This window comes from Pichia kudriavzevii, chromosome 1 (genome assembly GCF_003054445.1).
Source record: "Pichia kudriavzevii chromosome 1, complete sequence".
NCBI classification, from domain to species: Eukaryota; Fungi; Ascomycota; class Pichiomycetes; order Pichiales; family Pichiaceae; genus Pichia; species Pichia kudriavzevii.
The window spans coordinates 1,303,005-1,315,449 of record NC_042506.1 but is presented as its reverse complement, the minus strand read 5'-3'; the positions used below and the strand labels follow the sequence as shown (position 1 = coordinate 1,315,449).

General features: G+C 43.3%; 8 protein-coding genes across 8 annotated transcripts; 5 read left to right on the top strand and 3 right to left on the bottom strand.

The window, feature by feature from the left end:
- Nucleotides 1-3: 3 nt before the first annotated feature.
- C5L36_0A06020 (uncharacterized protein) lies at nucleotides 4-708 on the top strand (the record flags this gene model as incomplete). Its single annotated transcript, XM_029463624.1, has 1 exon — nucleotides 4-708. The coding sequence occupies one exon, from the start codon at nucleotides 4-6 to the stop codon at nucleotides 706-708; it is 705 nt and encodes a 234-aa protein (XP_029319484.1).
- An 87-nt stretch (nucleotides 709-795) lies between these two features.
- C5L36_0A06010 (uncharacterized protein) lies at nucleotides 796-1,590 on the bottom strand (the record flags this gene model as incomplete). Its single annotated transcript, XM_029463623.1, has 1 exon — nucleotides 796-1,590. One exon carries the CDS (start codon nucleotides 1,588-1,590, stop codon nucleotides 796-798), a length of 795 nt encoding a protein of 264 aa, XP_029319483.1.
- A 163-nt stretch (nucleotides 1,591-1,753) lies between these two features.
- Nucleotides 1,754-3,580, top strand: C5L36_0A06000 (uncharacterized protein; the record flags this gene model as incomplete). The annotated part of the gene is made up of 1 exon (XM_029463622.1): nucleotides 1,754-3,580. The coding sequence occupies one exon, from the start codon at nucleotides 1,754-1,756 to the stop codon at nucleotides 3,578-3,580; it is 1,827 nt and encodes a 608-aa protein (XP_029319482.1).
- A 146-nt stretch (nucleotides 3,581-3,726) lies between these two features.
- Nucleotides 3,727-6,150, bottom strand: C5L36_0A05990 (uncharacterized protein; the record flags this gene model as incomplete). Its single annotated transcript, XM_029463621.1, has 1 exon — nucleotides 3,727-6,150. The coding sequence occupies one exon, from the start codon at nucleotides 6,148-6,150 to the stop codon at nucleotides 3,727-3,729; it is 2,424 nt and encodes an 807-aa protein (XP_029319481.1).
- Nucleotides 6,151-6,971: 821 nt separating this feature from the next.
- On the top strand, nucleotides 6,972-8,411 carry C5L36_0A05980 (uncharacterized protein; the record flags this gene model as incomplete). The annotated part of the gene is made up of 1 exon (XM_029463620.1): nucleotides 6,972-8,411. One exon carries the CDS (start codon nucleotides 6,972-6,974, stop codon nucleotides 8,409-8,411), a length of 1,440 nt encoding a protein of 479 aa, XP_029319480.1.
- A 1,352-nt stretch (nucleotides 8,412-9,763) lies between these two features.
- C5L36_0A05970 (uncharacterized protein) lies at nucleotides 9,764-10,648 on the bottom strand (the record flags this gene model as incomplete). Its single annotated transcript, XM_029463619.1, has 1 exon — nucleotides 9,764-10,648. One exon carries the CDS (start codon nucleotides 10,646-10,648, stop codon nucleotides 9,764-9,766), a length of 885 nt encoding a protein of 294 aa, XP_029319479.1.
- Nucleotides 10,649-10,916: 268 nt separating this feature from the next.
- On the top strand, nucleotides 10,917-11,132 carry C5L36_0A05960 (uncharacterized protein; the record flags this gene model as incomplete). Its single annotated transcript, XM_029463618.1, has 1 exon — nucleotides 10,917-11,132. The coding sequence occupies one exon, from the start codon at nucleotides 10,917-10,919 to the stop codon at nucleotides 11,130-11,132; it is 216 nt and encodes a 71-aa protein (XP_029319478.1).
- Nucleotides 11,133-11,577: 445 nt separating this feature from the next.
- On the top strand, nucleotides 11,578-12,402 carry C5L36_0A05950 (uncharacterized protein; the record flags this gene model as incomplete). The annotated part of the gene is made up of 1 exon (XM_029463617.1): nucleotides 11,578-12,402. One exon carries the CDS (start codon nucleotides 11,578-11,580, stop codon nucleotides 12,400-12,402), a length of 825 nt encoding a protein of 274 aa, XP_029319477.1.
- Between the last annotated feature and the right edge of the window lie 43 nt (nucleotides 12,403-12,445).

Here is a 12,445-nt window from a genome sequence, read left to right as displayed (position 1 = left end):
ATCATGAGAGGAGTAGAAGAGATACCCAGGGGTAGGCCTGCAAATGTTTATTTTTCATCTTTATACCATGCAAACCCTAGCTTGGGGCGAAGCGAAAACTTGAAAAGGCCATCAAACAGTGTCGAGAGTTCAAAACAAGAGGGAATCAATGAAAATGGAAAAGATTCACGACAGTCGAATGGATCGAAGCGTAAAAGAGTGAACTATAATGTTCAGCAGATTCAAGCGGAGCAATTTCTAACTGCACGCCCGAAATCTAAGTCCATATCCGCCGAATTTGAAAATGAGATGATGAGCAACGGTGAGCCATCAGAGGCAAATATATCAATAGCCGAACTGCGTAGGGCAACAAGAAGGTTTGATGAGTTAAACAGAGAGAACTACAATGAGAATGTCAAAATAGAGATACCTAAGTCAGTAACAGGATTAGTGATCAACAGGACCTCAAATGCAAGTCCAGCAGTGAAGAGGTTTTTGGTGTCCAAGAAAACATGGAACAATTATATGGATGAATTAAACAAAAGCGAAATAAAGCTTATAACTACTGGGATCAGTCCGTTGGAGGTGAAACCCAATATGTTTCAACTTGAAAAGTTGTGTACGATATGTGGTGCTGTCAGTTACAGCTCTTGTATTAAATGTAGTTTACGTGTTTGCAGTGTTAAATGTCAAAATATTCATAATGAAACAAGGTGTACACATTTTTAAGCAACGCATAATACATATATTTGAAGGATCGATAAAATTATGATATTAGAAAACAAGATATAAGGTATATAGAAGTGTTGGACAAACTCAAACACTAGTGAACAAAGTCCAGACACCCTTTAAATAACCGACGATTTCATCACCTCCCAATTTAGAATCACCATAAATTCTATCAACAAAGGAGATTGGAACTTCTGCAATAGTAAAACCTAAAGCTCTTGCTCTTACCATCATCTCCATTTGGAAAACATACCCTTTAGACTTGGTAACTTCAATGATTTTCGCCAATACGTCCTTTTTGTATAATCTGAAAGAACCTGTTAAATCTGAAACATTAGGTCTCAAAATGACGGTTGCTAGGAAATTAGCTCCTCTTGAGATGAGTTTTCTCTTAAGATCCCAACCATAAACACCCCCATTGCCTGCATACCTAGTACCTGTAACAATATCATAGTCACCTTCGCCTTGCTTCTTGATAAATTCAGGAATTGCTTCAGGATGGTGAGAGAAATCTGCATCCATGATAATGACAAAATTACCAGTGACAAACTTCAATCCATGCATGTAGGCAGTGCCTAAACCTAACTTACCAGCACGTGGTCTTAACTGAATATGATCATCGCCATACAGCTGGATCAATTGTTTAGCAACATCTTGTGTTCCATCTGGAGATGCATCGTCAACAATAACAACTTCCCAATCGAGTTTATTGGATTCCATTGTTTTTGCAATGAGATATGTAATGATGGGAAGGTTTTCCTTCTCATTGTACGTTGGGAGAATAATGGAGTACTTGTTACCTGACATGGTTTTTGCTCGTTGAACTAAACTTTTACTTTTCAAAATAATGAACACGTATCTTTCAATGGTTGAGTAAATCATTTCGATGCAGTGTATTTCGCTATGCAGTTTTATTGTTATTTTTTCGTTTTATTTCATTTTTTTTTTCAGGCATTTGGGCTTTGTATGCCTAAGATAGTGAGTTTGTTAAACAAAGTTCCTTCTTTTGTTTCTGGCTAGTCACCATTGCCAGATTTGTACAGACATGCCTGTTGATAGCCACATTAAGAAGATGTTTGGTGATGATATCACCACCAAATTTCTCCAAACAAAAGTCTTGCTAGTCGGAGCAGGTGGTATTGGATGTGAACTACTCAAGGATTTGATCATGATGAATATTGGAGAGATTCATGTTTTGGATTTAGACACCATAGATTTGTCTAACTTGAATAGACAGTTTTTGTTCCGCCATAAAGATATCAAACAGTCTAAGTCGAAGACAGCCATAAAGGCCGTTGAATCTTTCACTTATAAAAGCAAATTATATTCGTATCATGGTAGTATTTTAGACAATAAAATGTTCCCCATTTCATTTTTCAAACAGTTTGACATAATCTATAACGCATTAGACAATTTAGAGGCTCGTTTCTATGTTAACCGTATGTGTCTCTTTTTAAACATTCCACTATATGAGAGTGGTACCACTGGATTGAGGGGACAAGTTCAGCCAATCTATCCGCATTTGAGTGAATGTTTCAATTGCATTCCCAAGGAGACTCCCAAGACATTTCCCGTGTGTACCATTAGATCAACACCTTCCAAACCGGTGCATTGCATTACCTGGGCAAAACAATTTTTATTTGCCCAACTATTTTGCGGTGATGAAGAAGCAGGAGAGGAGAATGTCAATCCAGAGGAATTTACAAATGAGGAGGAAGCTAAAGCATCGGCTAATGAAGTCAATGAGTTGGCAGATTTGAAGAAGCTGATTATCGACTCAAAACGTGAGGAAAGCGGGTATGCAGAGACCATATTCAAGAAAATTTTTATTGACGATATAGAAAGGTTATTAAGGATTGAAGATTTATGGAAATCAAGAGAACGTCCTACTTTCCAAGCAATTGAAAACTATGAAGCCATTTTTAAGGGAATTGATCCAAAGCTAGTTGAAAAGCGTGAATACCCCCAAAATTGCTCTCAGCAAAATGATATCAACGACATATTGGAGACCTATGTTATTTCATTGTATAGACTATCAGATCGTCTACGAAACGGTGAAGTTCTTGAATTCGACAAAGACGATGAAGACACCTTAAGGTTTGTTATGTCCACATCCAATCTAAGATCATTGATTTTTCATATTCCAGTCAAGAATGAGTTTGATTTGAAACAAATTGCAGGTAATATCATTCCTGCAGTGGCTACCATGAATGCTATAATGGCAGGGTTTTCGGCATTATCATCCGTAAAGTACTTTACTGAGAGCAACAACGAAACCAGAATGCGGAAATCAAGAATGGTTTACGATACATCATCGACAGATAAGGTAGTCAATTCCTCAAAATTGGTTTCTGCAAATCCAAACTGTCCAGCATGTTCGGTTACTAAGGGTATAGTTGAAATGGATTTTACCAGTACTACCTTGGAAGAACTGCGAACTGAATTGATCAAGAAATATGGATATGCCGATGATGTTGAAATCATGACTCTTGATTCAAAACTTTTATATGATTTTGACCTTGAGGAAAACTTACCAAAGAAAGTTGGTCATTTTATAAAAGACGAGAGTATATTGCTAATCAATGATTCCGACGAAAAATTGGACATCATTGAGTTATATGCTGTTCACAAAAAAGGGACTGGAATTGTTCTACCGGATTTGGAAATTCCATTAAAGAAGAAGAACGGGGGCGATGAGGAGGGTGATGAGGAAAATGATGAAACCGATGGTGCAGAAATCGCATTTGGTGGGTCTATCATTGTTTTGGATGATGATACTGTGGATAGTGGTAACACTGTAGAAGAGGTAGAAGAGGTGGAAGAGGTAGAAGTTTCAGACGAACCGCCAGCTAAGAGGCAGAGAGTTGAGTGAGTTATCAGAGGGAATACATAAAGGTACAGCAGTATGTGTAAAACGTTAACGTGATGAATCTTCAAAAAAAAAAAAAATAACAAACAAAACAAGACAAACATACTTTGAAAAATAGAGAATACAAAAATTAGGGTAAAAATACAATTTTAACGTTTAGCAGAACGTGTTTTCAATTTATTATACCAACGCTTCTCCTTTGTTGGTGACTCATCACTCGACGACACAGATCCTTCATTCTTACTACGTGAGAGACTCAGTTTTGGAGAAGTAAAGGATGAAAACAAACTCGAATTTCTTGAACCACGAGGATGATTCCGTGGGCTAGCTCTTCTTATAATTTGAGGCTTCGGTATCTCACCAACACTCCCCGATGAAGACGACGCAGTTGATATATGTATCAGCTTATTTTCTGAATGTAGGGATGTTTTACTATCATCTGGAAAGGAAGGTTGAAATGATGAATCCGTAGTCGATGACGTAGCTCCTGTAGATGTAGCCATAATCACTTGAGGTCTGCCATCCGTTTCGATTTTGAAGGCATCCTCAGTGGGGGTTACTGGTGGAAAATCAAGTATTGTTGAAGCTGTCATAGGAAGTGATGGAGATTCGGAGTTGTTTTTGGACGGCGATTCTGTTAGTGGTTGTAGAGGAATACCTAGCACTTCTGCCAACTTTTCATCCGCAGACGATACCAAATTATCGATATTCTCTGGGGCAGTATATGTACTCATTCTCGAAGAAGGGCTAGAGGAAAGACCACTTTGATTCGAGGTGACTCTACTTAGTATATCCTCTATACTTTCTGAGGTTTTCACTACTCTAACAACTTCACTCTGCGGGTGAATTGATAAAGACTTGCTTTTCAGTCTGCCTGTAGGTTTCTTTGGTGCTAAGAACGGCGAAGGTGGAGGTTCCAATTCGTCCAAAAACAAAAGATCATTTTTTTTATCCAATGAAGTAATCATGTGTTTCAGAGGTGAGCTCTTGGATGGGGAATTATTCACACGGTTGCGGTTGGGCTTGTTATGTATATATGTATTTTCATCAACAGTGCTACTGCTATTTTCCTCTATTTCATCAAAACTTCCACGGTCATCTAAAATCTCAATATTTGGAGGCAAAGATTGGAGCTTATTGGATGTATCAATCGCATTCTTTCTACGAATTTCAGACAGGTATTTGTTTCTTTGTATCTGTTCATTCTGCACATTAATCAAAATCTTATGAGAATACGTGATCATTGACTCAATAACCAACGAGTTGATTTGATATTCTTCGGGACTTAAATCATGATCTGGATGAAACAATATGGAAGGTTGAAAAATGGCTGCCAAATTTTTTGCCGGCATCCTATTCTTTTCTGAATTTAAGTTGAACATGGCCAACATATCCAACAAATAAAATAAAACACGCTTTTGAATCGGTGGTAGTCTCTGGAATAACAAGGAGTATTCTTTCAACAGTTGTTTCCTTTGGGATGAGATGGTTTTCCTTTCTGACTTATTCCTTTTCACATCCTTTTCTTTATCTTTGAAGTACTGTAATAATTCGACCTTCTCAACCAGTGGGTTTCTAAAGTCATCATACAAGTGGAAGGGTATCAATGGTTCAGATAAAGAGCTTAAGTATCGGCGAAGCAGAGATGCGGCGTCATGGACGGAGTACCCACTCCAATCAAGCTTTGCACCATAATCTGGAGGTTTAGAGAAGATCTGCTGCAATTGTCGGATTCTTTTATTTGATCCGCCTAGTCTGAAAATCCCCTCTACTTCCAAAGCATTATTTTTAAGGTAAGAACCACATGACACAATGACTAACGGCACACGGCCATAAGACAAGTTTCTAGATGGGAGGGTGCCTTTATCGTTTTTATCATTATTTTTATCATTATTGCCATCCTTTTTGTTATCATCATCAACATTATTATCATTATTGTCATTTTTATTGTTACCATTATTATTGTTACCGTTATTATTATCATTATTAACGTCAACTTCTTCTGATTCTGGCTCTTCTGCCGATATGTAGATTGTACCATAGGCCGTCTGTGTTGATGTTTCTATATCAGTACCGAAAATCAAAGATTCACCAAAGGAATCAGCCTGTCGTTGTAATAGGAAAGAATCCCGATGGGATCTCAAGGCATCATTTGACGGCGAGGAAGATAAAAGAGGCTGGTCATTAGTGCCATTTGTTGAGTATGTTGAGTTTGAGTCCAGCAACTGCGAGAGAGGGCGAAAGGAATGAGAAGACATTGACTTGAAGCCAAGAAATGGTCTCGAAGGGCTTGGCGAAGAGGAAAGTGGGGTATGATGTGGGTGTGATTGAAGGTCTTTCCTCTGTAATGGAATAGACAGTGGCTGTGAGGAGGAAAGTAGCGGCGACTGTGCACGTGTCTGTTCAATGGGTGCCTGTATTTCCGGAGGGTGTTGCTGTACTTGCTGGTGTTGATCCGTTTCTACATGTTCTTCCGAGAAATTTCCCGGGGAGGGGCTCTTGAGTCGGTGAATCCAAGAGGATAGGCTTGCTCGCATGGGGGAAGATGAGGGAATGTCACTATTTGGCGACATGGTGGTTCTGTAGGAAAAGTGAGAAGGACCTGCTATATGAGGGAGAAGGAGGAGGAGATAAAAGGGGTACCAAATTGGAGAAGTGAAGGAAGGAAAGCAACGATAATGGCAAAGATAATGGTGTTGTCTGTGGTAATAGTGAAGGTATTAATGTCAGAAAATGTGAGGTGGTGTTCAACACTTTACGTGTTTTCCTACACAATGCGTTGAGTGTGAGTTTTGCGTATTTTACAGTGAGACGGAAACAGAAAAAAAATTAAAGAGTACCAAAATTTAAAAAAAAAAGAAAAAAAAAAAAAAGAAAAATTTAAACCACTTTGCACCCGTGCACCAATACCCGTGCAAGTTATCACGTGCCTGATCACGTGACTACTTGGATTTATTTCTATTTTCCCAGTATAGTTTTATTCCGGTGGCAATTAGTCGCGACTAATTCATATTTTCTTCTTAATGGACGGAAAAGTGAGTTTGGAGAGTACGGCAAGGAAAGTGGAAAGCGGGAATGATTAGGAGGGAAGAAAAAGAAGATGAAGAATAATTAAAAGACAACGGGGAGGAGGCGTAGCAGTTTAGCCAGTTAAGAGACTGTTTTATTTTCTGGTGTATCTATTTGTACTGTTTCACTGTTAATTACATTGGCTGGTTGTTTGTTTATTGATACAGCAAACATTATTATACAAGTTGTTCTTCAGTAAGCAGGCGATTTATTGAACAGGTTCTTTATAAGATTGTTTGATATTTTTATTGGTGTTGTTTGTATTTGCATTTTCAATTTCCAGATTTTCAATTTCAATTTCAACTTATTTGTAAACGATTAAAAGATGAGTTTCAAGGGATTCCAAAAGGCGATTGTTCGGGCGCCGCAGAACTTCCGCCAGAAGCTGCACATGGGCACAGTTACTGAGGATGCCGTCTATATGGATGCCGAGAGACGATTCCAAGAGCTGGAGTCGGAGACCAAGAGGCTCTCTGACGAGAGTAAGAGGTACCATAAGGCTGTCAATGAGATGTTGGATCATCAGTTGAGTTTCTCCAAGGCTATTGAGGAGATTTACAAGCCAATCAGTGGAAGAATGAGCGATCCGAATTCTGCGATTCCTGAGGGGAATCCCGAAGGTATTGAGGCGTGTGAGCAATATCGAGATGTGGTTAATGAATTAAAGGAGACACTCAAGCCAGATTTGGAGTTGATTGAGACGAGAATTGTGGAGCCTGCCCAAGAGCTGTTAAAGATCATCCAGGCAATTAGGAAAATGGCGACAAAGAGAAGCCATAAACAATTAGACTTGGATAGGCATCAAAATACTCTATCCAAGTATCAGAACAAGAAGGACCCTAAACCGAAGGATGAGGAGAAAATTTACAAGTATGAAAATGAAGTTGCTATTGCACAGCAAGAATTTGATTATTATAATGAGATGATGAAGACCGAATTACCGATATTATTCCAATTGGAGGCTGAGATGGTGAAGCCATTATTTATATCGCTGTATTATATGCAGTTGAATGTTTTTTATACACTTGCATCTAGAATGGAGGAAATGAAGATTCCATACTTTGATTTATCACAGGATATCATTGAAGCCTTCAATTTGAAGAGGGGAGACATTGAGGAACGAGCAGACGCCATCAGTGTTACCCATTTCAAAGTAGGTCATGCTAAGTCGAAACTGGAAGCTACCAGAAGGCGTTTTGAGATGCAGCAACAAGCCAATGCGGGTGCTACCGGATATACTCCAGGTGCTCCAGGTGCTACCGGTTATACTCCAGGTGCTACCGGTTATGCTCCCGGTGCTACCGGCTATGCGCCAAGTGCCGTCTCCTCGCCCGTGTCGAGCGTCCCCACATACAACTCGTACGGTGCTACAGGGACCCCGCCATCCACTGCCGGATACACGGGCACCTATCCGGGAGCAGCAAATACATACGGTGGATACGGATACGCCAACGAGAAGGCAGAACCCCCTGCATATTCCCCCGTATCTCCAATATCACCTATAGGTGCAACTACTACTCCTGTTGCTGGAGCATTTGTGTCGCCCACAACGGCACCGCCCGCTGCGGCCAACGCCGCCGTGCCCGGCGTGTGCACGTGCACTGCGCTCTACGACTACACGGCGCAGGCTGCGGGGGACTTGACGTTCCGCGCGGGCGACGTGATTACGGTCTACGAGAAAACCGACGCGAACGGGTGGTGGAAAGGTGAGCTTAATGGCGTAATGGGTGTTTTCCCCGGCAACTACGTCCAACTTAACCAGTAGCTCTATATAATCATAGTTTGTTTTATATATAGAGACAGTTGTTGATCATTTTGTATTACTCGTACCTAAGTCCAAATAACGTCATTTTATATCCATGCGTTTGTTCTTTGAGTTTGTGGACGTTGCCAATGGGAGCAGCCTTGTTGTGACAGTCAAGCTCTACGAGAAGAGTCTCCCCTTGACTGTGGACAATTTAGCCCGCCATTTGCCGCTCTATCGCAAGAGTCTCGTAACGAGGGTTGTCCCCGAGTACCTTGTGCAATTTGGAGAGCCTCTCCGACGCTCGAGGGGGGCGAGTTTGCCCGTGGTGCGTGAGACGGGCGCCGGCGTGGACGTTGGGCGGGTGCGTGGGCGGCGTGGAGTGGTTTGTTTTGCGACGAGGGGGGAGGATGCTGCTGCTGCTTGGCGGCAGAGTCCGCAGCTTTGCGTGGTGTTTGTTCCATGGGGGGAATATGAGGAGCTTCAAGGGTATGTGGTAGTGGGGGAGTGTCGGGACTGGCGGGCGTTGCAGGCGTGGGCGTACGGTGCGGAGCGTGTAGAGGATGCCTTTGATGTTGAGGGTGCCAGTGGTGGGGAGTTGTGGGTGAACCGTGTTGGACGGTTAGAGAAGTCTGGACAGGCGAAACCCGGTAGCAATTAAAGGAGGTCATGCTCTATATTAAATAAATGTATACTAATGAAATGTCTACCAAACTCGATACTGGGTACGAGATACAGAGCACAAAGTAAACATCAAGTGAAGAGCAGCTACTGAGTGTGCACACTGTAGAGAGCAACTATTACAAGAGAAACAAATGTACTGGTGATTATGACCGAGAGATTCAGCGCTGGGCTCGTCAACCGGAGATACACACCACATGCCAGGGAACCCCCTGGCGTGTTCTTCCCCCCTCCATGCATCGAGCAGGGAAACTGCTCTCTGAGGCCACTCAAACAAAAGAACAGAGTTTGGTAGTGTAGAGTTCTGTCCCCGACCCGGCACCACCAATTGCACCTATTTTTCCTCCCAGCAATACGAGAAAGAAGGAGGAAGAGAGAACCGGCAGTATGGATGGAGACGTTGAAAGCTACACTGCTTTTGTGACGACCAAGAAGAGGGTGATTAAAGGAAGAAATTCAAAGAGTTTCTCTAAAATCAAAGAAGAGAAGAAAAGAAGAGAAGAAAAGAAGAGAAGAAAAGAAGAGAAGAAAAAAAGAGTAGTGTATCAAATTCAACAGCAAAACAGCAAATCACTAAAGCCAACAACAAACACAACAAGAATTGCAAATTTTGGACACGCAGTAAATGCGCTTTATTTTTTATTTTTTATTTTTATTTTCTACTCTGTTTGCGGTACACTCTTTAAACTCGCTCAGATTCTCATATAGAAAACCCCAGTTGGGGTTTCTCTCTTCTCTAAGAGCCCCCTACCAAGTGCAAGGAGGAGTACATACTCGAGTCCCATACCACGAAACTTGTATATACATAGACTCACTTCTTTTTTAACTTTATTGTCATATATGACACCTTCTTTACTAGTTGATGCCCCTCTAAATAAACCGCCGCTTTCAAGGGAAACACCTCCATACCATTTCTCTCGTAGCACCGTCGCGGCGACCGTCCCGCCACGGCCAGCGCCGTCCAATTGGCGGAGAACCCACCGTAAAGCGCGATCTACGACCCGGAGAAGCCCCCCCAAATGCGTCAAGGTGAGATTGTACACCCCTTCTTCACGGGACAAGACCAAAAGACCGACATGGACGAGTTGCATCTCCATTGAGGAAATATTGCCTCGAGAACCGTTGCAAAGAGAATGTTCCCTTAATGTCTCCCTAGACACCAGTGTCTCTCCATAGGAGAGTACCATGTTCACGTATCTATCGGCAATGTCTTGCAATAGCGGGGGATTTGTCCTATAGACCATCTCGCGGAACGTATCGGCAAGGACTAAGACCGTGTAGGGGAAATTCTCTTGGTCCATATCGATGCGTACAATGCGATTGCAGTTGTTGCGTACAAGACGATCGACGGTGCCCTCTTGGCCTGGGTAGCACGCATACAATTGTTCCACCAGGAGAATGTGTGGGTACTCTCTTTGAAGACGCGCGGTCCGCGAGGCCCGTGACGGCCGTGGGGGGCGGGGGGACGCCCGCCCCTGCGTGGGGGTGGCGACTGATCCGGGGAAGAGAAGGTCATTGCATATATGGCTGCATGTCTTGAGCAGCGAGTCCAAGTCCAACGGTATGTTGGTCTTCATTGTGTGTTCTGCGGTGTAGTGTAATGTAGTGTAGGGTAGTGTAATGTAGTGTAGTGTATGAATGGGAGTGTTGAAAGTGAATATAAACAGGGGCCCTCTTAATTAGGAGTGTAGTGTTAGAATATAAACTAGGAGCGCACCAAAGAGGGAAAACTCGGCTTTGAAGTCATTGTCTTTAGAGAGAACCCCTGGTTCTTTCTATGGTTCCCTCCAAAAACACATAAACTCCTGCATTCACATATACTTCTGCATCCACATATACATAGAGATGCCACATTACCAGTACAACGTCAAGATGGCCTGTTCCGGGTGCTCCAATGCCGTCACGCGTGCGCTGTCGAAGATGGACGGCGTCCAGAAGGTGGACGCCAATCTCGAAAAGCAGACTGTTGATGTCATTGTCAGCGAGCCCGTCTCTTACGAGAGCGTTCTTGAGAGAATTGCAAAGACAGGCAAACAGGTTCTTGGCGGTAAGACTCTCTAGCTAGGTTTCGGTGGTAAGACCTTCTAGCTAGTTTTCGGGGTGTCTATTTGCACATCCAAAAATATGTATGTACTTACATAAAGCAACACGATATATAGAAGGAAAAACAATACGTTGGTTTAAACACACTCCATCTTTACGATGAACATACGCCCCCACACAACACCGGCAATGTCAGGATCCATAACTTCCCCCGTCTCCTCTATTCTTTGGTCAACAACGGCTCCACTCTCCATTTCATTTCTCAACTACACGGCTCGGACATTGGAGACGGTTTTTTTTTTGCCGCCGCCGGCACCATATGCGCTCCGCCTCCAACCTAACGGTTATTTCTCCCCCCGTTGATTCTCCACACTCTAATTTCCACTAAACCTACACTAACACGTAAACTCACTCAAAGAACACTTGGTCCACCTGTACAACACCTCTCCCACTTCATCCATACATGCAAAGCTCCATCCCGGAACCGTACCTGTCCTTCCTCTGCGGAGGATTTGCAGGCGCCCTCTCAAGAACCGCCGTCTCCCCCATCGAGCGGGTCAAAGTGCTCTTCCAGGTCCAGGGCCTCGGCCACGCAACCCACTACAAGGGCGGGACCCTCTCCACCGTCGCCCAGATCTACCATGAGGAAGGTTACCGGGGCCTCTTCCGTGGTAACGGCACCAATTGTATTCGTATTATCCCTTATACGGCCATTCAATACATGGTCTATGAGGAGGCCAAACTTTTAACTGGTGAAAAACTCCTCTCTGGAATGGTTGCCGGCATTGCCAGTGTCGTTGCAACTTACCCACTCGATTTGGCCAAAACAAGACTTTCCATGGCATATGCTCGCGGAGAGAAAAGCACCATTGTCCGCACCCTCCAGACGGTAGCACGCACAGAGGGCGGCCTGCGCGCGTGCTACCGCGGCGTCGTCCCCACGGCCCTGGGCGTCGGACCCTATGTCGCATTGAACTTCACTTTTTACGAACAACTGCAAGACTCACAATACACTAAATGGATCCCAACTCCTTTAAAATCTCTTTTACTAGGCGCCCTATCTGGGGGGGCTGCATTAACTTCCATGCATCCTCTCGACCTTCTCCGTCGTCGCTTCCAGGCTCGGCCTCCCGTGGGGGAGACCATCTGGTCTGCCCTTTCCACCATTGTCCGCACAGAGGGCGTGCGTGGACTCTACCGCGGCTGGGGGGCCAACATGTGGAAAATCATGCCCTCAATGGCCGTCCAGTGGGGGAGCTACGACTCCATCAAGAAACTACTTGTTTAACGGCGTACACGCGCTGCAACTATGGCAAGATTTACAATGTTGG